The 26,768-nt window shown below is 32.1% G+C and overlaps 1 protein-coding gene across 1 annotated transcript in view; it reads right to left on the reverse strand.

Annotated features, from left to right (window-relative positions):
• Window positions 1-3,046: 3,046 nt before the first annotated feature.
• LOC126891874 (zinc finger CCCH domain-containing protein 3) overlaps window positions 3,047-26,768 on the reverse strand; it is a 31,970-nt gene continuing 8,248 nt past the window's right edge. Inside the window, exons 3-6 of the mRNA XM_050661210.1 lie at window positions 24,815-25,235; window positions 22,890-23,039; window positions 11,902-12,097; window positions 3,047-3,520 (exon numbers count right to left, since the gene is read on the reverse strand). Coding sequence (XP_050517167.1) covers window positions 3,134-3,520; window positions 11,902-12,097; window positions 22,890-23,039; window positions 24,815-25,235 — 1,154 coding nt within the window. The 3' untranslated portion in view covers window positions 3,047-3,133. The remainder of the gene's footprint in view (window positions 3,521-11,901; window positions 12,098-22,889; window positions 23,040-24,814; window positions 25,236-26,768) is intronic.

The raw sequence follows: 26,768 nt of genomic DNA on the forward strand, positions 1-26,768 counted from the left end.
TCTGGTGACTTTAGTGATACGTTTAGTTCAATATTTGCTTCAACCCTTTCTCTGAAAGCTTGCCAGTTGGTTTTGTAATTGTGCATTTTGGGCAGAGGCTCTTTTTCTTTAATTCCTGAATGTACAGTTGCTACTACAGGAGTATGATCAGACTCTATATCGAAATTTGATTCGATACTTAGATATCTCCTTGAGAACCCTTTTGTAACAAAGAAATCTAAACAGTCGGGAACTTTCTGCGGGTCGGATGGCCAGTATGTAGGCTGATACGTAGACAAATGGTCCAAGTGTTGTTCTGATATGATTTGATGTAGTACCCTGCCTCTTCCAGGAGCGCACAGTCTTGAACCCCAACTAGTATGTTTGGCGTTATAGTCTCCACCTGTCAGGAAACGGTTACCAAGTTGGTTAAAGAGATTACTTAAAGAATTTTTGTTAGCTCTATAATTTGGTGGGCAGTATACAGCAGCTATCGAGATTGGTCCGATCCAATCTTCTATTTCAATGGAGACTGCTTGTAGATCTGGTTGTTCAATCTTTTGTAAAATATGGTGTTTTATACCCTTTCTAATGATTATAGCTGCTCCAGCACTGGCTCTTCTTGCTGCGTCTGGATGGGCAGCATTGTACATTAAATAGTTGGATATTCTAAAACTATTTTCTGTTAAGTGAGATTCAGATATTAGAATTATATCTAGGTTGTGAAATTTTAAAAATGCCTCAATTTCATTCTTCCGATTTATGACCCCATTGACGTTCCATAAAACTTTTTTAAAGTGTTTATAAAAAGCCTTTGTTTTAATTGTTAAGTAAAGTTTTATCATTAAAAGTAAGCGAGTTACGCTCAAAATAAAGTTGGCCCTCTTTTTTTTTTTGTAAAAAATCATGAAAATCTCGCCGTGTTTAGCTCCCCAAATGAAATTAATCGCTACCGCTTTACAAACAATTTACTTACCTATCTATTTTTTATATGATCTGTCAGTCTCACTGGTTTAAAGTGTTTATTTTTGAAAGGGTTATAATTGAGAAAGCTTGAATGAGTCACTAATCACGAGTGTATGCAAATTTTGAACAGCCATATCTTAACCAATTTTTGTCTTACTGAGAAACAAAATGAAACTAGCATATTTATAATAGCAAAACCTACATTTTGTACTCTAAGATTTTTCTTATCACTAATACTTTTTAGTTATTTTGAAAAAATGAAATTTTTCAAAAATTTTTCGAAAATTCTTTTTTATTATAAAACCAAATGTTTTCAAAAATAAGCATTTCAAACCAATCAAACTTACAGATCGTATAAACAATACACATACAGTTAAAATAGATGGTAAAGCCAAACGATTAATTTCATTTAGGGTGCTAAATAGAGGGAGGTTTTCACGATTTTTTTTACAAAAAAAAGGGGCCAACTTTTTTTTCAGTGTAACTCGTTTATTTTTGATGCTGTAAACTTTTGTAAAAAACAAATAATAAACTTTTTTCGATACTTTAAAAATGTTAATAAGGTTTTCCCGAAAAACGCTTTCTTCGGTGATTTTGCGTTGAATTATTCGATTTGGAATTAGACGAATAAGAACGTATTTTTCATGAGCTACAACTTTGCTTCTACTCAATTTGTAGACTTTACTGGTACACCATTTTTTTTTGTTTTTATGGGCTACACTTTTGCTGAAAATATTTTTTTCGATAAAATATTTACTTTTTGAGTTATTTGGGAAAAACGGTCTGAAAACGTAGTTTTTTTTTGTCGAAAAAGCAACATTTTAAATCGCGAATAAGTATTGACTTACGTAAAAAACTTTATAGAACAAAAGGTGCTTAAAATAAGTCAATTTATCCATTTCCGGCCTTATTTTAAACACGCGTTTTTCACCCCTCGAGAAGGGGTAAATGTCACCCCCAAGTAAAAGCAACCAACGGCACAAATTTATCTTTGAAGGGGAGTGTAAGCATAACCTAAATCCAAATTTTCATGCAATTCGGAGTTGCCCCTGGAAATTACACTCCAAAACGGTCATTTATTGGGCTACATTGTGAATATGTATATTAAAGAGATAACACCAAAGTAGACGTTTATAAAACTGCACTGTTACATTGAGTTTCGGAACTGGTAGATTTTGTGCATAGTCAAATTCAATAACAAGGCAACTACTGTCAGTTTTACTTCTTTCTATCAAATTCCTTCTCATTGCTATATGTCGCTTTACTTTCACATTGTGAAGGCGATAGGAAATTGCACAGGCATCGTTAGGATTAATAGATAGTTTTTGTTTACATTCTGTGCAGAAATCACATGTCTGTTTTGGGATTGTTGAAACTGTATGAACGCAGTGACTTAAAATACTGAAAGTATGTCTTGTATTTCATCTTTAGATTTGTGCATGTCTTTTCTTTATAGTATTGTACAAAAAGCTCATACAGCTTTTTAATATTTAATTCGGGATTCTCAAAATATTTTAGTTCGGATTTGTGTTGGGAATAATGACTTTTCTTAAACGGAATAGTTTCCAAATGCTTCTTTAAGCAAGTCATGAATGTTGGAAGCCAATTTGTGGGGTCTGTTGGCAATTGTCCCTCGCTTTTCTGTAAATGAATCTCCCTCAATTACCTTCTTTTGTACTACACGAATGCGCTTCACAGATGCTTGAAAAAGTTTTTGGATCATGGTCCGACATGTTTTTATTCTGTCACCCTTTTGAGACACGAAATATTCCCATGTATACGCTCGTAAAACTTTTGGATTATCCTTGAGTCGTTTACGGTCCACATTAAGTTTTTTCATACACTGAGCCAACAAAGAGTCCTGTTGAGGCTTTGCTTGTCAATAAAAGTGTTGAAATAAATGTTTTTGATCATCGACACTGTGTAAACCTGTGTAACCGCGTAGTGAGCGGTTGCTTCCATCTCCGGTCTGGTATCGTTGTATGTGTCTGTGTGTGTGGTTGTTGATAGTTTGATTCCGTGATTGCGAGACTGTGTATGGTTATTCTGTATGGAGGAATTTTGTATTCTGTATTTTTGTTTTTTAAATAAAACAACTTACTTTAAAATATTGTCTTTATTTATTAATCAAAAATACATACATTTTTTATATAAAATTAAAACTACAAGTATTGCCAAGAAATGTTCATCATGAATCTCCAAATGATATAAAAGAAGGTAACTCTCCTAACCTAGGTCTTGTTTTAAAATTAACTGGATGATTTGAATCGACCTCAACAGAAGATTCACCATTTTCACACTTTTGTACATTTTCTTTGTTTTTATCTGAATAATATCTGGTATTTACTGATTCTATTTCAGTCGTTTCTTCTTTTTTATTAACTAATGTTACTGGTCGGTCTTTAGATGTTGAGGCATTTTCATTAATATGTTTGGAAGATTTCTTGGCAAATTTATTCTTATTGAAAACTGAATATTTTCTTACCATTCTACCATGTGGATAGGAACATCTCGGCTTATGGCAAGTACCGTTCTTCTCGAAATCTGGACACAAAAACTGGTGACGTTTGTCACACTGGAACAAATATGTTAATAACTCATTTCTTAACAAAATATATAATTTTTTATTAACATACAGGGTGATTGATTAGTGGGGTAAAGCTCTGTAGATCCGTTATAGTAATATATAGCGATAAAAGTTAAGAACAAAAATTGTAGCTAACTTTGAGCTTCACCTTACAAAATTAGTTAGAATGTTACAGGGTGTTCGATAACATAGTGGCAGACCAAACTTATGTTTTTTGAAGTTGTACTTCTTTACATGCGATATGAGGGTGAATTTTAATAGGATTAAAACCTTTGATCCCGGCGCAGTCGCATTACAACTTTGTTCTGATTGGATGTTCAAATGACATGACAAAAATTATCCAATATGGCAGCTGTGGGACTGTGGTTTGGTTATGTATGGTTGTTGCGTTTTAAAATTTGTAGGAAGAGAAACAACAAACAAAAAGTTAGTTAATGGTTATACTGCCTTTTTAAATAGTTTTCATATTATATTTTTGGACTTACTAACATAGAAGAGATGATTGTTGCATGCCAATGTGAAAGCCCATCAAACTGTGACTAGCATGAGTGCCGCAAAATTACTCATAAAAAACCTATTAGCTCGAAGGCGTAGAGAACTGTGGATAACAACAATCAACCGGGACAATCTACGATCTAGCTTATTCAAAGCTAAAGAATCTTACACTGGTAAGTGTTTTAAAAATAGTTGATCAAATTTTGTTATGATATTTGAACATAGCCACTTTGCACGATGCAAGTGATAGCGAAATTTATTAGTCGTTATACGATTGGGTGTTGAAATGATCTGTCAATAATAAATAATTGTTCAATATGAAGGTAAGCAAATGTATAATATATTAGTTTTATTGTTGTGAGGACAGAAACAAAAAAGTTTATAACTATAGTGATTTTTAAATAGTTTTTAAAGCAATAGGTACGTAATAATTGTAAATGTATCATAGGTACCTACTTATTTGAACCTACCAAAATACATAGTATGTAATACTTTTATTTACATAATTTGATTACCATCAAAATTTCTATCAATATTCACCTAATATATTGTTTTCTTACTCTATGTTTTGTTGTATTTTTTCAATTCTAAATCATTTCAATTCAAAATCAAAATAATTTGATTTACATAATTCAAAAATGTCAAAAGTTTAATCCGTTTAGTTAGTCGATCTTCGCACATAATGACACACTGTCTCCGTGGCGAAGCGTTTAATGCGAGTGAACCCCAATACAACGCCAATACCAGCCGCGCTGGTAAGTTGGTTCGAATCCCAATAGAAACTTTTATTTTTTAATTTTTTTTATACATTTTATGATTGTAAGTATATTTATTATATAATTTTATTTTCAGAAAATACGTATTTAGTTAAAAAAATTTTCCGACAATTAATGTTCAGAAATCATTTGTGGCATTTTTAATGTGTTTGTGTGTGTTTTATTCTTTTATTATTTTAATTTTTGGCACTGTTTTAATAAAAATGTTTGAGACGTAGTAAGTATAAATTAGTTTAATATTTAAATAAAATATAAATAAAAAGTATATTAATTTCGTTTATAATCATATAATCATATAATAGAAGTATAACTTCTTACGTGCGTACAAAGTACACACACATTCTTTTTTTTTATAGAACACCCTGTATTTTATTTTATATTCAAAATCTTTTTAACTTCTCCATTACAAAAATATATAAAGGTTTGGTATGTTATACAGGGTATTTACAAAGTTATAACCAATTTTATATGAAAATCGTAACAAGTTCCAACTCCCTGTATAAATAAAAATAAGCACAACGGCAATAGTTTATTGATGCCATATTTTCAACGAAAACATTTCGTTTATAAATTCGCAAAAGTGTGTGTGTTTTATTGCGTTGCCGCTCCTGCAATACTCAGATCAGATTTATCGATGGATTCTTATGTAGTTTTTTCTTCTGAATCCAAATCTGAAAACGGCATTTCGATATTTCTAACCGTTTTCGAGATAATCGACCTCAAAGTCTAAAATGTGACGTCACAATCGTTTTATTTTCTGCCGACACACTACACGTCCAGCTGAAATCGTTGCTATTCAGTAGGCTAGTTTTTTAATCTCGATTTGTTAAGCAAAGCATAGGTTATTTACATTTGAGTTTGACACTTCGTGAATGTTAAACTAAATTTTAAATTAAGGATTAATAAAACATCAATGACATTTGATAGTGAATTTAATTAATATATAAAATAAATAAGATGCTCAAAAATACAATTTGAGTATAATATTTTAAAAGCAATAATTTATTAACAGCTTTAAAAAGGTTTATACGAGTATACGGCCTCCCCTTTATGATAAATGGACTGTTCCATTTGCTATGAAATTAAAATATAGTCGGTTCGCTAAACTCAACACAACTGGCTAGTGATTTTAGTAGGTAATTTTTTTGTTTTTTGTGAATTTTGCCAAAATTGGCAAAATTATTGACTAAAATCACTAGCCAGTTGTGTCTGAGTTTAGCGAACCGACAGTATATGAAATAATATTGTTTGGTATAAAAAATTATGGTCTGATATGTGCAATTACATCCTTCTGATGGAAAAAAATATTTGAAAATTTTTCTCAAATTATGGATACCAACAACATTTTCATTTATAACTCTTTTATTTTTAATTTGACGAAGAAAAGTTATTCTTCATAAAAAGCTCTTCATGTTCTAAGATTTATGCTGCAACCAACATATATAAAATTTTATTAATTTTATACGAGGTATATAAAAAATATGAATTTCGATCAAGAGTAAACTACCTTTATAGTTCATAACATTTAAATTAGAATGATATAATTGCACATTAAAACATAATTATTAATTATAAACTACTTTTCATAATAGCAATTTTCCATATTATGAATTAAAATACGTAAACAAAGTTTTCGTTATGATAATGCTCGCATTTTCAGCTTGTTTTATTTATTGTCAAAATTTTCATAAATGATTGATACTGCTAATTTTCTTTAATTGAATACAGGGTGAGTAAAAACGCAAGTACATTATTTTCTCAGTAATTTTAAATGGAACGGTATTTTACATCACTATCGAAAAGTACCGTTACCATACTTTAATTTGTATACAACATTCCCTATGTCTAAATTTATTAGTTTTCGAGATATTTTCATTTTTTGATGGACCAGTAGCGTGGCCACCCAGATTACCAGAATTTAATAAACTGGGCCGATTTTTTTGGGGTTACTTTAAGAATGAAGGTTATAAAATGGCTCCAACAAGAGATGGGATGAAATAGAATACAAAGTGTATTTTGAAGTGTTCATTTACAAATGCTTCGTAGTGTAAGTAACTCATTCAATGACCATCTTTAGGCATGCATAAATATATTAGGAGGTCATTTTGAACAACTTATGTAATTAAAATTTAAAATATGTTATTAAAAGTAGCTTTTTAAGTTTTTCAAAAATGTTGTATTTTGTGTTCATGTTTTTTTTGTAAATTTTTTACTGATAAATTATTTTTCGTTCTTTATTTGTTACACTTACATACAAAAGTAGTTTCTAATTGTTTCAAAAATGTTGTATGTTGTCGTTGTGATTTTTTTTGCAAAATTTATTACTAATAAATTATATTTCTTTTTTTATTTGTTACATTGTTACATAATATGAAGAGTAACAGGGGAAAAACTAGGAATGTCACATTTTATACATATTGAGATAAACACCAATAAAGATTTAATTCTTACGATACCTAAAAACTACTTAGGTTAGGATATCCCTAGGAGAATTGTAGCAATTCTTAGTCTATAATCGTAATATCCCTATTCGACGAACATACGCCTGTTTTGGATTACTTCGACAACGAATATTTTACTGTGCAAAATAAGAAGAACGAAAGTAAATTGCAAATTACATTGTTGTTTATTGGAATAATTATTAGCGCCATTTACTTTCGTACTTCTTATGTTGCACAGTAAAATATTCGTTGTCGAAGTAATCAAAAACAGGCGTATGTTCGTGGAATGGCACATAATATTAATCTATATTAACTTGTTTTTGCTACCACATGGCGAAAAAAGCCAAAATTCATGAAAAAGTGACATTCCTTGTTTTTCCCCTGTACTCTTCATATATTACCAGATTGATAATCAGTAATCGAAAATTGTCAGTTTAAGATAAGTCAGTTATGGCTTACTTAAAATTTGGAAAGATTTAGACCCGTAATTAATAATTTGCTCTAAAAAATAGAACTACATATCTCTAAAACTAATAAATTTAGACATAGGGAATGTTTTATAATGTACTTGAGTTTTGACTCACCCTGTATTCAATATAAAGAAAATTAACAATATCAACCATTTACGAAAATTTTGACAATAAATAAAAAAGTATGGCATCAATAATCCATTGCTTTTGTGCTTATTTTTATTTATACAGTGAGTTGAACTTATTACGATTTTCACATAAAATTGGTTATAACTTTGTAAATACCATGTATAACATAACAAACCTTTATATTTTTGTAATAGAGAAGTTAAGAAGATTTCGAATATAAAATAAAATACAGGGTGTTCCATTAAAAAAAAAACATAGTTTGGTCTGCCACTATGTTAACGAACACCCTGTAACATTCTAATTAATTTTGAAATGTGAAGCTCAAAGTTGGCTACAATCTTGTTATTGGATTATACCGTTATTATTACTATAACGGATCTACGGAGCTTTACCCCACTAATCAATCACCCTCTATTATATAAAATTGTGTAAGGCATTATAAGGACATTGTAAGGAAGTTAATAAAGGAATAAAGAAGGAAACGCTCATAAAGTATTCATTGATGTTGAGAAAGCATATGATAGAGTTAGAGAGATTCTGTGGTGGGCACTAAACAAGAAAGGAATCCCCAGTGAAAATGTAAAGATTGTGAGAGATATGTATGAGGTAGTAACAACTAATGTTAGGACGGGTGTGGTGGGAGAGATTGATAAATTTCATGTCCTTATTTATTCTCATTAGTTTTATATCAGATAACAGTGAGACTACAGGGTAACATTCCCTGGTGCTTAATGTATGCTTATGGTGTGATATTGGTGGGACATAGTGAAGGCGACTTAGAGCAAAAACTGTATCAGTGGAGACAAGCTCTTGGGGAAAAAGATTTAAAACTTAGTAGGACAAAGACAGAGTACAGTGGAACCCCGATACGTCGGCCCCCGATAACCCGGACCGATTTTTATCAGGCAAACATTTCAACAATAAAAATGTATGTACTATAATATTTGAGAGATAATGGGTATTTGTGTAATTTGAACTACATATACGATAGTAAAAATGACTCATGGCACACGTCGTTAATTGTCGTGTTATCGGAAACAACAGGCACCTGTAGTATCCTTTATTTATTTGAAACTGTCTTAGCACTGTTTAAAAAAGGCTAAAAGACTATTAAAAAAATTATTTTTTAAACCTTAGTCTTCACTGTTATTAAATAACGTAACATCGTTGCTATTGAGACCGTATTGTGTGTAGTAATAGTCGTATTGTTCGCTTCCGTTCTGTAATCGTTCGTAAATCTATTCAGATTTTGTGTTTGCGTGTTTTTTGTCTACGTAATTGCAACAAAACGTAAAAATGTTGTAGTGACAATGGAAAAGGAACTAGAAGCATTAGGTAGAATGGATAAAGGCGAATCTTTAAAAACAATTGCAGTATCATATGGTGTCAGTACATCTACAGTATCGGATTGGAAGAAAAATAGAACTAAAATCGAAGAATTTTGTTTCAAAATGATAACAAAAGACAGTTTAAAAATGAGACTCTCGACGACGCTTTGTATGTGTGATTTTGTGCGAGAACTTGGTTTAACAGTTTCTGGACCAATTATTCAAGAATCAGCACTCAAGCTGAATAAAATGTTGCCCGATTGTGAACCAAATTTCACTGCGAATCAAGGTTGGCTGGATAGATGGAAAAAAAAACGTCATGGAATACGCCAACTATCTGTAAGTATACCGTATTTTATTAATTTTTAGCATTTTCTCCGGCTAACCCGGATTTTCGATAACCCGGATCGGCCGCGGTCCCGATTAATCCGAGTTAACGAGGTTCCACTGTATTTGGAATGTTCGTTTGAAGATGGAGTTACTACAAATAAAATGATTTTGAATAGTGAAATGATTGTGAAAAGTGAAAGTATTAAATACCTAGGATCGGTAATACAGAGTAATGGGCAGACGGAAGGAGATGTATGCAATAGAATTAGGGTTGGATGAATGAAATGGAAGTGAGCGAGTGACAGAAAAAATCTAAGGAAGCCGAAGAGAAAATTCTATAAAACAGCTATAAGACCGGCTATGATGTAAGGAACTGAATGTTGGGCAGTTAAAACGAAAGAGGAACAGCGAATTCATGTGGTGGAAATGAGAATGGATATATGGATGAGTGGAGTACCAAAAAAGGATAAAATTAGGAATAAGTATATTAGGGCAAGTCTAGGGGTGGCACCAATTGATACCAAAATGAGGGAGCATACATTAAGACAGTTTGAGTATATTCAACGTCGAGACGTTAATCACCCATACGAAGAATTGCTGAACTGCGGGTTCCTGGAAGAAGCATACGAGGAAGATCAAAAAAGACCTGGTGACTAAAGAATTTCATTGTAGTTTAATCTTAAATCAGTAGTTTTCAATACAAAATCGGCCAGAACACTACAATTTCATTTAAAAAATATGTTGTTAAAATTGGATAGATAAATGACATCAGCAAAAGATTCACAGGCCTACAGTGTTTTTGGTGCCGAAGTGGTTAGAGCTGATTTTGGGTATATTTGGGGTGCTGATTCCGAATATGGCTTTAGTTTTGCTCTATCAGCTCTAGTTTTCAGGATAACGTAGGTCATGCCAGCTTTTATGCATTAAAATACGAATATGCTGATATGGATATACTAAATTAAAATAAAAACCAAACAATTAAAAAATACGTATATTTTAAGTCATTTCATCATCATCCAGGCCTTTGCGTCCACTGCTGGACATAGGCCTCCCTCATTTTTGTCCATTGTGCTCCATTTTGAACACTTTGCATCCAATTTCTTGACATTTTCTTGAGATCGTCAGTCCAACGAGTAGGTGGTCTTCCTCTACTTCTTTTTTTAATCTCGGCCTCCACTCAAGTAATCTCTCCATCTACCTCCAATCACTGATTCGGGCGACGTGTCCGGCCCAGTTCCATTTCAGGGTGACAATTCGGGAAATTACATCGGTAACTCCTGTTCTTCGTCTTAAGTCTTTATTTCTAACTCGGTCACGAAGCGATATACTCAGCATTGACCTATCCATTTTCCTCTGAGCTATTTGCAGCATTTTAGAAGTTGTAGCTATCAATGTCAAAGTTTCGGCACCATAAGTCACCACAGGCAACACACATTGGTCACATGTTTTACGTTTTAAAGAAATTGGTATATCGCTTTTAAAGATGTCTTTGAGTTTTCCATAGGCTGCCCATGCCCCATCTTCCTTGGTAGCGGTCCTCAATGGTTTTTATCTCTAGGTCTCTCACCTTGCTCATTACTTGTGTCATCTAAGTTTTCAGCGAAACGGTACAGGTGGCTGTGAAGATAGTTGACTTTGATGCTCATATTCCATCCAAGTGATTGGAAGTTATTCAGCAAACGGTTTACCAGCTCAGCATAGTTTTCACTTTTGTGATTTTCCAGAAAATTTTTCATAATATCCACAAATGAAAGCCGAGCTTTTTTCTCTATCTCATTCATTGACCCCACAAAAGCCGGATCCTCTGTAAGAAGTCTGATCTGTAGTCCATCAAAGATTCCAGCTTTAAGTTTTTCTATACTTATCTGGGGAAGTTTCTTTACTATGTAGGCGAAGCATGGTCCATGGGCTATAAGCCATTATTAGGTGGAGGCTGAATGGGTTTACGTGGTAAATGTATCATTTTAAATGTTTACGAATATACTCTCCAAGCTGTTTTATTTCCTTATAAAATAGTAATGTAACGATATTAAAGTATTATTTCTTGCATAAATAAGGCATAATACAGTGAGGACAACAAATATACTGAGGAATAAGTTTAATTAACAATGTACATTCCTTTGAATAGCACATTCTTCATTATCTCAAATATTAAAGCTCTAATTTCGCATTTTGTCATATCCATAAAACTAGAGCTGATACAAAAAAATGAAATCCATATTTCGATTTATCGCCCATAATATAGTAAAAATCAGCTTAAGGATTCACGGCACCAAAACAATTTTTTTTCTGTAGGCCTGTGTTATGGGAAGGTAATGTTTGATTATTTTTCATGTTTGAAATTATTCATACAATTCTCATAAGTAAAATATATTCAACAAAACGGTTCAATGCTATTACCTGTGACGCCTTTATACAAAATCCTTCCAAAAAATCTCTGCAAATGTCAGCTTTAGGGCTTATTTTAACATGTAGGTATGGACAACAGTCTTTGGAGCACAATCCTTCCAGGTAGTACTTGCACGTAGGCATCTTTTCTGGTGATACATTGTGGGAGAGCAAACATTTTGGATCGATACATGCACCCTGTAGAAATCTGTAAAATTTCATATATTATTGTTGTATTTAATAGTATGTCCCTCAGCAAACTATGGTCAACCCTACAGAAAACCAACATTATACATGGACGGTGTTATGCATAACTCGACCAAGCGCCAAAACATAGTTTTGAGATAAATGGCTTCAAAGTTTTTCGTTTCTTAAAAATGCATTTATTAACATATTTGCACGAAATTTTAACAGAAAAATGATCACCTATAACTAGGGTTACCATAATTTATTAAGGCCAAATCAGGACAGGGGTAGTCCAAGGGGTTGTAGAAAATGTAAAATGTGAATTTGACTGTGTTGCTACCTCTACATTGTACATATATGCGAAATGCTTAGTCTGTACTGGGCCCAGGGATAGGGTGTTCTTCATTTGTTCTTCTTTCATACTTTTCAGAAGACATAATTTTTCTCAAAAGTGGCTTGTCATTTTTTATTTTCTCATGGAATTCGGAACATGAGATTACAGAATTTGCTTTAATATTGAGAAGCTCCTTTACAACAGGCAGAGATAATCTTCCTCTTTCAGCCGTCCACAGAAAATTCATCATCGAAAAGATAAGTTCAGTAGGAGCCGAAGTACCAAGCAGACAAAAGATGAATTCTACTATTTTAAAAATATTCGTAAAGGAAACGTTGCTTTTAGAAAATGCATCAAATATTTCTTGCCATTTGTCAGAAGTGTTTGGGGTTTCTTCTTTAGGTAGTAAAGTCCATTTATGTTTCAGCTTTTTTATATCTTGGAGAAGTGACAAGCGCTCATCAAATAATTCATCCACATTGACAGAATTCGGTACAACGCTGACTGTAGTTAAAGCGCTCTCTTCCATCTCTTTCCAGGTAGGATCACCTTGTAGCCATGAATTTGATTTAGCGCAGAATGAAATTTCCCACCGCTGTGCCAAGTTTTTTTCCATTTTTCCGGACATTTCTCATATCCGGACATGTCTTTTAAATCCGGACTATCCGGACGTATGGTAACCCTACCTATAACTCTTTTTGGTTGTAAAGTTTCAATATAATCGAACCTACCATATTCTAGAAAAAAATAAAATGTCGCTTGGTCTACTTATGCTTTAAATATATTTTACGAAGTTTAGCTGTTATACATTACTAGACCAACTACCATTTATGTCATTTGGTCTATTAATGCAAAACAAAATACAGTCGACTCTCGTTAATTCGAAACTCGAGGGACTCTTAAAATATTACGAATTATTGAATGTTTGAAATATCAAATGGTTCGAAATTTGTGAGAGAAAATAAATATAACTTCGAATTATTATGTGTTGATCAATTATTATTTATTAACTGCTATTCTATAACGATGACAAAAGTTTAGAGGTACATTTGTGTACATACATGTACCTATGTATTCATAATGTGAATTAATCAATCTTTCGAAAGAACTCTATTATACTGCTTTGCTTCACTTTCGTTCTGTAGACAAGGTATTGAATGAGGATCTTGCTTCCTTAACTGAAACAAAGGCGCGTTGAAACAAGTTTGAAAACTGTACTTACTACAATCTTTTCGCCTCTTTCTCTCTGCAACTTTGAATTGTCGAGTGTTGGACGCCGATGAGTTCGAATTAACGCGTCATTTTGTCATATAGCAATGATTTTTTTCATTCGAATTACCAAGTGCGTAAAAATGTATTGATTTAGTTCGAAATATAAAGAGATTTTGTAGGGAACTCGTGATAACTTTGAATTATAGAGAGTTTCGAATTATCGCAGGTTTGAATTAACGCGAGTCGACTGTATTGCGATATGCCATATTATGGCTCTTGTAATCACTAAATGAATAAACTAGTATTTTTTAATTTTTATGTTAAACGTGTATAGGGCTTTTCATTCAGTCATTTGTTTCGAGCTTCTGTCATGTGTATGATACAAATGTGATGTACAAGATGTGTGAATGATACAAACCAAAGACGTATGGCGTATATATATTAATATTATGTGACACACGACAGAAGCTCGAAACAAATGACAGTCGATGAAAAGCCCTATTGCTACAGCATAATCAATTCAATTATCATTAAATATATTTTTTGCATTTTATTGCTCTAAATTTATTTTACCATTCAATAGCGTTAATTCTAATGCAGTTAAAATTATATCAATAAAAAATTGGAGTACACAGAGTTTTTAAACAGGGGAAAACTAAAACTATCTAAATAGTGGTAAAATCTTTTTTACATCTATGCCTTTTTTATTGCCAAGACTGTGTTGTCATGTAAAATGATATTTATTTATCTATTAACTTGCGTGTGTGTGTGTGTGTTTGAAGAGTTGGCTTGGAAGCTAGTCCTTTAGCCACAGAATGGTAGTAAAGGTTATTGGTTTTTAAATAATATATCCAACTTTAAAAAGAACGTTACATATTAGCTCAAATATTTCTCTACTGTCTAAAGAAAGTAAATGGGTGATGTTTATGGGAGTCTGAATTTTAAGATCTGTTAATTTTAAATAGAGCTGATCTGTTTCAGACTTATGTTTACCGCACTTGAAAAGAATATGGTTGATGTCACATTGTGATATATTATCACATAAGCATAACCCATATTAACTTGCAGTAGGGACCATTGACAATTCATAAATTGAATTTTGTTGAATTGTTAAAAATCTGTTAGTCCAGAAAGCCACTGCGCATCCGCTAGGAAAAATATTCTAATTCGAATTTTTTGCACAATCTTACTCAAAAAAGACCCCTTTTAACAAATTTGCATGTTGCCAAGACCAAAAGTTGGTCAAAATTTTTTTAAACGTTTTTTTTTTGTTTTTTCCTAAAATTCTTTTTTTGCATGGAACAAAATTTTTTTAGGTTTTTTTGGATCATTTCAAACAGAAAAGGTCTTCGGTGACTTTTCTCTAAAGTTGATAGTTTTTGACATATAAGCGATTAAAAATTGAAAAATTGCGAAATCGGCCATTTTTAACCCTCAAAAACTATGTGAAAAACTGAAAATTTGAATGTTGCCGAGGCAGGTGGATATTCTTTAAACATCGATTGATGAAATCCCAAAGAGTTTTTTGCAATACAATATCAAAAACCCCTTTGTTTTTTAATTGCCAATCAAGCGTGCGCGACACTATTTTCCACCGTTGCATGTGTATACAGTATGGTGCAAATGAAAGGAATAAATTCGTTATTTCGTAAACCGGTGACTTTAAGGAAAAATCCCAAAAGAGGTCGGTTTTTATTTTTAAGTTATGATATTGTGGCATATATAGTATACTCGTGACGTCATCCATCTGGGCGTGATGACGTAATCGATGATTTTTTTAAATGAGAATACGGGTCGTGTGTTGGCTCATTTGAAAGGTTCTTCAATTCTCTATTCAGTAATATAAACATGTACATAATTATTTATGCAGGGTTTCCAAAAATTTTTTATTAAATTAAATCATTTGGCAAATTGAAAAAAAATTAAATTATTGGACACCCTGTATAAATAATTATTTAAATGTTTATATTACTGAATAGAGAATTAAAGAACCTTTCAAATGAGCTAGCACACGACCCCTATTCTCATTTAAAAAAATCATCGATTACGTCATCACGCCCAGACGGATGACGTCACTAGTATACCATATATGTCACAATATCATAAATTAAAAATAAAAATCGACCTGTTTCGGGATTTTTCCTTAAAGTCGCCGGTTTACGAAATAACGAATTTATTCCTTTCATTTGCACCATACTGCATACACATGCAACGGTGGAAAATAGTGTCGCGCACGCTTGATTGGCAATTAAAAAACAAAGGGGTTTTTGATATTGTATTGCAAAAAAACTCTTCGGGATTTCATCAATCGATGTTTAAAGAATATCTACCTGCCTTGGCAACATTCAAATTTTCAGCTTTTCACATAGTTTTTGAGGGTTAAAAATGGCCGATTTCGCAATTTTTCAATTTTTAATCGCTTATATGTCAAAAACTATCAACTTTAGAGAAAAGTCACTAAAGACCTTTTCTGTTTGGAATGATCCAAAAAACCTAAAAAAAATTGTTCCATGCAAAAAAAATAATTTCAGGAAAAAAACAAAAAAAACGTTTAAAAAATTTTTGACCAACTTTTGGTCCTGGCAACATGCAAATTTGTTAAAAGGGGTCCTTTTTGAGTAAGATTGTGCAAAAAATCCGAATTAGAATATTTTTCCTAGCGGACGCGCAGTGGCTTTCTGGACTATGTAGTTATTCGAAGCGTTAGTGTACTAAACAGCAGTACATAGATATCTCTTTTATTGCTCAGCCAGTAAGACATTGTAAAATGAGATTTATTTTTTAATAACTTGCAGTCCGAACCATCTGACAATCGATCCGAATTGAATTTTGTAGAATTTTCAGTATTTTGTTTTTATACAAAGCGTTGGGGTATTTGAAGCAGTCTGAAATGAATCGTGTTTTTTTATTCTTAGAATTATTTTGTATTTTTGAATTTAATTATACATTAACACATGTTCACTTTAAAAGAATTCGATAATTTTTGACCGAAACTTCAAAATTAATGTGTACATTAAGGGGAACAAAAATGTTATTCTGGCCAAACGTTTAGTTTAGCATAACCAGACCAAAGACGTTTGTTTAGTCGGCGCTTAGTCTACTATTGCAAAACTAAGAATGGCCGTTATGGATATAGTCTTGTTATGCAAAACTAAAAACCCTTAATATATAGAATGTCGCTTGGTTTAATTTTGTTTTTCTTAGTAACCGTTAACGTGACAATAACAGGGATTTTTTTCCAAGATAGTTTTAGCTATATGTCACCAGAATCCGCTGTTATCTCGATTTTAAAGAAATGGCGCTTGGTCGAGTTATGCATAACACCGTCCACATGGTCTTATCAAAGCAGTCCAGTCTGTATAATGGAAAGACTGCAAAAATTAAAACTGGATCAAGGATGTCCGATTTATTTAAGGTCATGAAAGGATTGAAGCCGGGTTGCTGTATTTCGCCTACCCTTTTCAAAATTTATCTGGAACAAGTATTCAAGCTGTGGAAAAGAAAATGTAATCCCAAGTAGCACCGAACGGGTTTATTAAGTCTTTTAAGGATGCCTTAACACTATAGAATAAAACTAAAATTAAAACCATTTGGTTTTTAAGTAAACCTTAAGGTTGCAATAAAACCGCTTTCAGCATAAAAGGGCCCACTCTAAAAGAGGTCAATAAAACCAAAAATAAAAACCTTCTTAAAACTTTGTTTTCTTAAGCAACTGGTTTTAAAGCTGCTGTGAAGGTGCTTTTAAAACCATGTTAAAAGACACTTTAAGTGCAGACAGTTTTATAGCAAACTTAAAAAGGTTTCGTAAATGGAGACTTTTAAAGACGATTTACCATATTAAATAATTCTTTAAACCCATATAGGCCAACAAATTTTTACTTTCATAAAATCATAAAATAATAAAAAGTACTTGGTTATTTCGGACTGTCAAGGTAGAAAACACTTGCGCACCCAACTTTATTGATAATGTTAACAAAAAGAGGTCTAAATAACTCACGCGCCCTAAAATCTCTGACTTTTGGCGATTAAAGAATAAAAAAATTTAAATCCGGAAAATATTCATTTGAAAGAAAATTAATTTTATCTACAATTTGAATGTTTAAATGTTAAAATAAATCGAATTTATGTCTTTAGGTCGCTTATTTATAATTTTTATGTAAGCCTTATATTGTAATCTATCATGGCTTTCAGCATCTCCAGAAAGCAATATGGCCGAAATCCAAATAAGACTATTTGGTCTATCGAAAGAGAATTGATAAGATCAAATGGTTTTATTTTATACCTTGCCAAGAGCATATATATCCTACATAAAAGCAAGGTTGCCTTGGAATTAAAACCGTTTAGTTTTAATGCTGCTGTCAATAATGCCACACGGTTTTAATGTGAATCTAACCTAAAATCGAGGCGTCGCGCGTCGTAGTGCTGTGTGTGTGTTGTATTTTTCTTTTAAAATTACCAGTTCGTGTTTATTTTAAGTACTTGCGACATATTTCTTCCATACTAACTGTAATTCCACTTTTTACAACACACTACACCACTGTTTCGCTCTAAAACAAATGGCCGACCATTTTGGACATGAAAGAAGAGGGGATGGGTTTAGTTTTAGTGTTTCTAATAAGAAGCATAGTTTAGTCTATACGTTAACCAAATTGATTCAGTTAAGAGCGTTTGGTTTTAATATAGCCTACTAATTGCTTTTAAGAAAGCAACTTTAAAGACAACTACAAAAATAGTTTTAAGGTATATGTCTTACTGACATAATAGTCTTGAGATCAAGTAGTTTTAATAATAGGTTTTATGAGTCATATTAGGATAATCTTTAAAACTGCTTTAAAACTAAAAGGTAACAAACAAGAATCTAGTAAAACCAAACAGTCCGAAAGTTCTTTATAAAACTGATTAGTTTTAAAGTGAACTGAGAATAAACCATTTTAAAACTACAATAAGACAAATTATCTATTAAGATTAATTAGTCTTATTTGATACTTTTATTAGATACTTTAAAACTAGTGACAAATGCTTAACAGTTTTAAAGTTCTGGCAGTATATCTACAAGGTAACTTTAAAACCATTATCTTATTTACCACAATAAAACCTTTATAAACCTAAAATAAAACTAAAATGTTTTTATTGTGCTACTTGGGATGGCATGGGAATCCCTCTCAATGACGACACTATACACTTTATGTTTCACTGATGACCAAATTCTGATTGCTCGGGATCATGACGACTTGAACGCAGAAGCTAATAGAAGAATATAACAAATGGGGTCTCGAAGTCAACATTAAGAAAACTGAAGCCATGTGTATTGGAGGGACACAGCAGTCCATTACATTAGACGATGGGGTAGAAATTACACACTGTGATGAATACAAGTACCTGGCATGAAGATAACTCAAGATGGAACACTCGATGCTGCTATAAAAGACAGAAACATACAGGGTAGAAAAGTTATGTACATGATTGAACGGCATTCTGTGGGACCAAACAATCTCTAAAGCGAACAAACAGCTCATATACAATACCATACTTAAAAGTTTAATCACATATGACAGTGAAGTTTGGCCACTGAAACAAAGATCAGAAAAAATGTTACTAATAAAAAATTTAAATTTAAAAATGTCCGTCCCACCTTGACTTTACAGTATAGGGAACATAGGCAATGCAGTCCTTATGAAAGTTTTTAGCGCGGTGATGCCGATTTTATCAAAAAGAATTTGTAATCAAACATTAGAGAGATTAAATTAAAACTGTTTTAGAAAGGGAATCTACAATTTTAGGATTCATATGCGTAATTGGAGATTTCAACATACATTATGATAAAAATTGTCAGGGTAAAAGTAAATTGAAAGAATATATAGAAAATAATGGAATGCAGCAACTTGTAAATGAATATACAAGAATTTTTAAAGATTCAAAATCTATGATTGATCTTGTCATAAGTAATGACTATACGTTAACTGCTCATGTAGAAAAAAATTACATAATATCTGATCACTGTATTGTCCATGTGCTAAATAATAAAGTAACTAAAAGTGAAGTCATTGAAACAAAACAAATTCGTTCTAAAATAATAGGTATATGATAATATGGTAAACATGTTGATTGAAAAAGATTGGGCATATTCTTCGGTAAACATCGATGAAGTTACTGATACTTTCGTCAATAATATTGTAGATGTTTTGAATAGAGTGTCACCAGTTAAAACTGTGGAAGTTAAGAACTTTGGTAATAAATGGTTTGACAACACTTGTAAATTGGCAGTTAAGAATAAAAATATTGCTTATAAAAGATTTTTGTTTACAAACGATTGCGTAGATTGGAATAACTATAAAATTTAAAGAAATAACTGTGTTAGAATTTTAAAACAAGTTAAAATTAGATTTTATGAGTCAAATATTGATAGAAATAGGGGTAATTCTAAACAAATGTGGAAACATCTCAAACAGTTAGTAGGAACTAATAAAACTATATCACAATTTCAAAGTCTTGAACATGAAGGTGTAACATATAGTGTAAATTTGGCAAACATATTAAATCAATATTATGTTGATAGTATTAAAGATATTATTGTAAGTTTTGACCAAAATAGTGATATTAATTTAAATTTGCAGACAGTTGTTTCATCTGATGTAAATTTTGAAACTTTTGAGAGCATATCACTAAACCAACTATATGATATAATCAAATTACAATATAAAAAAAATAGTACGGATGAAGTAGGTCTTGATATTATCAAAAATCTATTTCATGTGTTAGGTTATCCTTTATTAAATTTAATTAATATGAGTTTAGAGAAGGGCCTGGTGCCCAAGCAATTTAAAATATCAACTATAGTTCCTGTTCCAAAAGTTCCTAATACTAATAAACTTGATCAATTACGTCCAATAAATATGCTCCCATTTTGTGAAAAAGTTTTAGAAATTGTGGTGTACAATCAGCTGATTAAATTTATTACTTCAAATAATATCCTGTATAATTACCAGTCTGGATTTAGAAATTCTCATTCATGTGAGACCGCATTACAGTTAGTTGTCTCAGATATGAAAAGTATTTTAGATACGACAGGGGTCGGTATATGCGCAGTTTTTATAGATCTCAAAAGAGCATTTGAAACAATAGATCGTCATATACTTCTTTTGAAATTAAAGAAATATGGTTCTAACGGGACAGTTTTTAATTGGCTGGAAAATTATCTGTCAAATAGGTACCAAAGGACTAAATTAAATAGTGAAATGTCAAATCCACAGTTAAATGATATTGGTGTGCCGCAAGGCAGTGTACTTGGACCTCTACTTTTCATATTATACATTAATGATTTGGGAAACGTATTAAGCAAATGTAAAATTCATCTTTTTGCTGATGACACATTAATATATTTTTATGGGGAAGATTTTGTTGATGTAGTGGACACGATGAATCGTGAATTGCATTTATTAACTGAAAGATTTAAGTTAAACAAATTGAAAGTCAATGAGTTAAAATCCAAATACATGTTTATTGGTAATAATACTCTTTTCGGGAAATTCTTAAGTTTGGATGTTCACATTAAATTAAATAATGAAAAAATTGAAATGGTTCAGGAAATAAAGTATTTGGGATTCATATTGGATAGGGAACTAACTTTTAGTAAACATGTTGATTACATTTGCAGAAAGATAGGGAAAAAATAGGTTTTTTTCGAAGAGTATCACCATTTTTGACATTTCAAACTAAATTAACAATTTATAATTCGTTAATATTACCTCACTTTTTATATTGTTGTTCATTGATTTATACAGGATGTTCTAATTATGACAGGCTTCAAATTCTCCAAAATAAGGCTATGCGAGTAATATTGAGATGCAATCGATATACTCGAATTCAAGATATGCTGAAAACTTTAAATTGGTTAAAAGTTGAACATTTTATGTATGTCCAATCTATGACATTCTTATTTAAGATGGTAAACCATTTATTGCCTGAGTATTTGAACAGTCAGTTGGTCCCGATAGCAAATGTTCATGAGCATAGCACTAGAGCTGCAAATTCAATAAATTTTTGTTAGAACAACCAACAAGTCTAGTTCAATGAAAAGCTTGTTTCATAAAGGAATTGTACAGTTCAATAATATACCTTATCACATTAAAAATAGCCATAATGCAACTATCTTTAAGAGATTATTAGTCCATTATATTAAAACTAAGACCTAGAAACCAATTGGCAATGTTTGTTGTACTTCCAGTGTTTTTATTTTTCTTTTTTTCTTTTTTTATTTATATATTGAATGTTTCTGATTAATTTAATTTGACAATGCTTATTTCTTTATTTGTTTAGTCTCATGTTTTTAATTTTTGTAAAAATTTTTGTAATACTTTATGATAATTATACAGCGCTCCTTGCCTTGACAATTCTTATGTAATTTGTACAGGTGTGGAGTGCAATGTTTCTGTTTTGTGTATTATCTATTATGATAAATAAATAAATATCTAAATCTAAATATCTATAGTATATCAAATAAACTTAAATGCATACGAATCCTAAAATTGTAGATTGTTTTTCTAAAACAGTTTTAATTTAATCTCTCTAATGTTCGATTACAAATTCTTTTTGATAAAATCGGCATCTCCACGCTAAAAACTCTCATAAGGACTGCATTGCCTATGTTCCCTATACTGTAAAGTCAAGGTGGGACGGACATAGTAACAGAAATGGACTTCTGGAGAAGAGCAGCAAGCAAATCAAGAAGAGATCGGATACCAAATATGAGAGAATACGATAAATGATGGGAGTCATAAATACAATAATTGACATACAAACAAAGCAACTCATATGGTACGGCCATGTACAGAGAATGCGAGATAACAGGTTCCCTAAACAGATTTTGGCGCGGACACCACAAGGGAGATGGCGCAGAAGATATAATTTTGAACTATACACAGCATACAACGAACCCGACGTCATAACATCCATAAAGATCGGACGTCTGCGCTGGATGGGCCATGTTGAACGGATGTTGGAGACCGAAACACCAAAACATATAATGAGGCAAGCACCAGTAGGGAGAAGGTCAAACGGAAGACCCAAACTTAGATAAGTGGAATAAGATCTAAAATAAATCCATAACATCATAACTGATTGTTCCTAACGGAACAGATTGTTAAATAAATTGGAGTAATAAAAAAAACATCACTATACAGGTAAAAATCAGAATTTGTTTCCGACTTAAGAATTTTTTAGATTTTTAAATCTTTTAGGTTTCACGTTGCTGTTCATAAAATTAACTTACTTTGTACACAGTGCAATTTGATCAGGATCATGTTTCCTGGGACATTTTCCGAGTTCTTTTCCTTTACATTTTCCAAACTTTCTATAATAAGGACAAGGGATATTGCACTTCTTTAACTTTTCTACTGAAATATTCTTCCTACTCGAGTATCTGAAACATAAGAAAATATAATCACGTTCAAAATATCTATGATGTTATCAGTGAAAACTGGTTATTACTGATTTAGATAAAATAAAAAATAGACAGATGGAAAAAGTATATTGAGGAACTGTTTAATGATGAAATTAACGTAGTAGTTACAGGACCTGACATATCTATTATAGACGAAATTGAACATGTAATAAGATTAGCAAACAGCAGAAAATGCGACGGGACCAGATGAAATACCGAGTGAAATAATAAAGCTCTTCGAAAGTTCAGGTAAAAGATCTCTCCTTCATCTTTTTAATAAAATTTATGGAACTGGCTATATATAGTATTTTTACTACAAAAGCGATATTACGTAGGTCAAACTTTTTGACGTAAGAGAACTGTCAAAACATTAGAATGTGACTTTTCATTATATTTAATTTATTTAATTTATAAACATGGCAATAATGAAAAGTCACATTCTAATGTTTTGACAGTTCTCTTACAGTTCTTTTGACAGTTCTCAATGGATTGGCTGATGTCGACTCTTGTGACGATACCTAAAAAAGCAAATGCGAAAAGTGTAGTGACTACCAAACCATCAGCTTGATAAGTCACATTTTAAAGATATTTCTACGAATTTTGCAATCTAGGATATATCAAAAAATAGAACAACTTGGTTTGGGTTCCTCAATAACGTTGGAACTAGAGAAGCACTATTTAGTATTCAGGTTATGGTACAGAGATGTCAGACATCCGGTTTATGTTTTATTGACTTGTGGGTATTGATGGTAAAAACCTACGCATTATTAAAAATCTTTACTGGCATCAACATGCAAACATTAGGATTGGCCAGGAAACTTCTGAAGAGCTTCAAATATGAAAAGGAGTAAGGCAAGGCTGCATTTTGTCCCCACTACTATTTAACATCTATTCTGATTTCTTTGTCAATAAAGCAGTGGATAATGTTCAATGTGGTATCAAAATGAATGGTGTCAATATTAATAATTGGAGATATGGGGATGATACAATGTTAATTCCAAGCAATTAAGAAGAACTTCAACATCTGATTAATAGGATTACCACAACGTGTGATGAATACGGACTCAAACTAAACATCACAAAGACAAAGGTAAACGCCAATACAACTGGAACTGGTAACAGCTTATGGTGAACAACGGGAGAGAACTAACAGTATCGCCTGCCTTGGTTGTAATCTAAATGAGAACTGAATCATGAGCAAAGAAATAAGAATATGTATAAAGAACGCCAGAGCTGCTTTAGAGCTGCGCCAGAGCGCAGAGATTCTTTAAGATGAAGAAACTGTTATGTGGAAACAATATTACTTTGAGTCTGAAAATTAGATTAATGAAATGTTATGTATTCTCTACTCTTTTTAATGGTGTTTAAGGTTGGACTTTAACGGATACACTTCTCAAGAAACTGTATCGGTGTATCAAAAAATTCTATGAATAAGTTGGGTGGATAAAGTTCGTAATAATTTAGTTTTGCATCAGACGGGAAAAGTTACAGAAGTTGTCAGAACAGTTAAAAATCGCAAACGTAAATATTTTGGCCATGTTATGGGACACCCAGAGAAAAATAATATATCCCATTTAATAATACAAGGTAAGGTAGACGGAAGCCAATGGCCAGGTTGAAGAAGAATGTTATGGCTTAGAAACCTGAGAGAATGGTTTAACTGATCCTCTGCATTCCTTTTAATTCCTCTGCAAAATTACTATAGCCAACACGCAATAATTGAGCACAGCATGTGAAGAAGAATGATGTTTTACCTAGAAGTAATCCTAGAATTCTTCTTTTCCAAAGCTGATTTGTTCTCTGGTTGTCTGACGATTTTAAATCTGTTTTTCTTTAAAGTGTTAGCATCTTTTGTTGTTTTCTTTTTGTCTTTAGGTGACGATAATGTTCGTTGTAATTTATTTGGTGATTTTTTGTAGAAAATTCCTGAGATATTGACTAGACTTTTTGTTCTTAAAGGTACTTTTTTAGCGATATCACTAATACTAAGAAATCTGTTAGCAAAAACAAATCTAGATCTGGAACTGCTGACTGATCTTGATCTCCTATCTAGTTTGTACTTATTACCAAGTTGAACACTTTGTGGAATCAAATATTTATTCGAGTTGCTTGCATTGATTCTTTTTAGTTTGTACTTTGTATTAAACAATAGTTTACTCTTTATCTTCATTTCACCTAGAACAGAATAAAAATATATGTTATTGTCATTAAAATTTTTACAATTTTATGGACAAAGCTTACAAAGAATCAGAGGAAAAATAACAATAACAAATACAATTTACTGGAATTACCTACATAAATTGTCCATATTATAAAATAAAAAAAACAATATGTTGCTTTGCATGTAGGCTGTGGTAACATTAGATAGAAGTAGCATGGGTGCATAATAGATAAGTAGAGGAGCAAGACAGGGGTGTATACTTTTATATATATATATAACAGCGCTAACAGGCCTTATAGGCCTACGGCTTCTAAATTCTGGATAATATTTCTCCATTCTGTTCGGTCCTCTGCACTCTTTCTCCAGTCCTTCACCCCGATTTCTTCCAAATCCCTCTCTGCAGCCTCTAACCATCTCTTCCTTGGTCGACCTCGTCTCCTTTTTCCCAATGCTCTGTCATTCAATATTCGTTTGACGTTTCTAGTTTCTGGCATTCGAGTAATATGTCCCAGCCATCTAACTCTTTGGGCTCGTATTTTTGTCGTTATTTTTGGTCTCCCATACATCCTCATTACTTCTTCATTTGTTCGTCTCCTCCAGGTTTTCTCCGCTATCTGTATACCTCCAAAAATTTTTCTCAGGATCTTCCTTTCCCATATCTGTATCTTCTTCTCCTCTTGTTGATTCATTACCCACGTTTCGCTCGCATACAACACTGTGGGCCGTATTATCGTTTCATACATTCTGATTTTCGCGTTTATTGATACATTTTTTGCTTTTAATATCGTGTTTAAGGCACCCACAACTCGACTTCCCTTCAATAATCTTTTATCTATTTCTTTTTCTTCCCTTCCAGTACTGGTTACAGTCACTCCCAGGTATTCGAATTCTGCTACTTCCTTAAATTTATATTCATCTCCTTCTCCTTTCATTTTTATATAGTTATCCTCTTTATTTATATCTCCTTTCATTACCATGTATTGTGTTTTTCCTTGGTTGATTCTTAATCCATACCTTTTTGCTTCCGCTTCGAACTTTTGGAATATTTTTTGGAGATGTTCCTTTGTTCTTGTTAGGATGACTAGATCATCAGCGTAAGCTTTTAGCATTACTATTTAATAAACACTCCGAAGACTTATATATTGGTAGGGTTACCATACATCCAGATTTCATCCGGATTTGAAAGTCATGTCTGGATTGGCGTCCAGATATGAGAAATGTCCGGATTTTTTCTTTACTAAAAAAATGGAAAACATTTGACCCAGCAATGAGAAATTTCATTCTGTGCAGCATCTAGTTAAGATATTACATTCTGTAATATTATTTTCTAGGTCTAAAGTATGTTAAAACATAGGTGTATATTATGTATTTTAAACTTTCAGAGATTTTCGATGTTAGTTGCATATTGTAGCAAAACAGCTGTACTTTTAATTGTGCCATATATACATTTCGCATATATATATACAATGTAGAGGTAGCAACACAGTCAAATTTACATTTTACATTTTCTACAACCCCTTGGACTACCCCTGTCCGGATTTGGCCTT

This window comes from Diabrotica virgifera, chromosome 9 (assembly GCF_917563875.1).
Source record: "Diabrotica virgifera virgifera chromosome 9, PGI_DIABVI_V3a".
Classification (NCBI taxonomy): Eukaryota; Metazoa; Arthropoda; class Insecta; order Coleoptera; family Chrysomelidae; genus Diabrotica; species Diabrotica virgifera.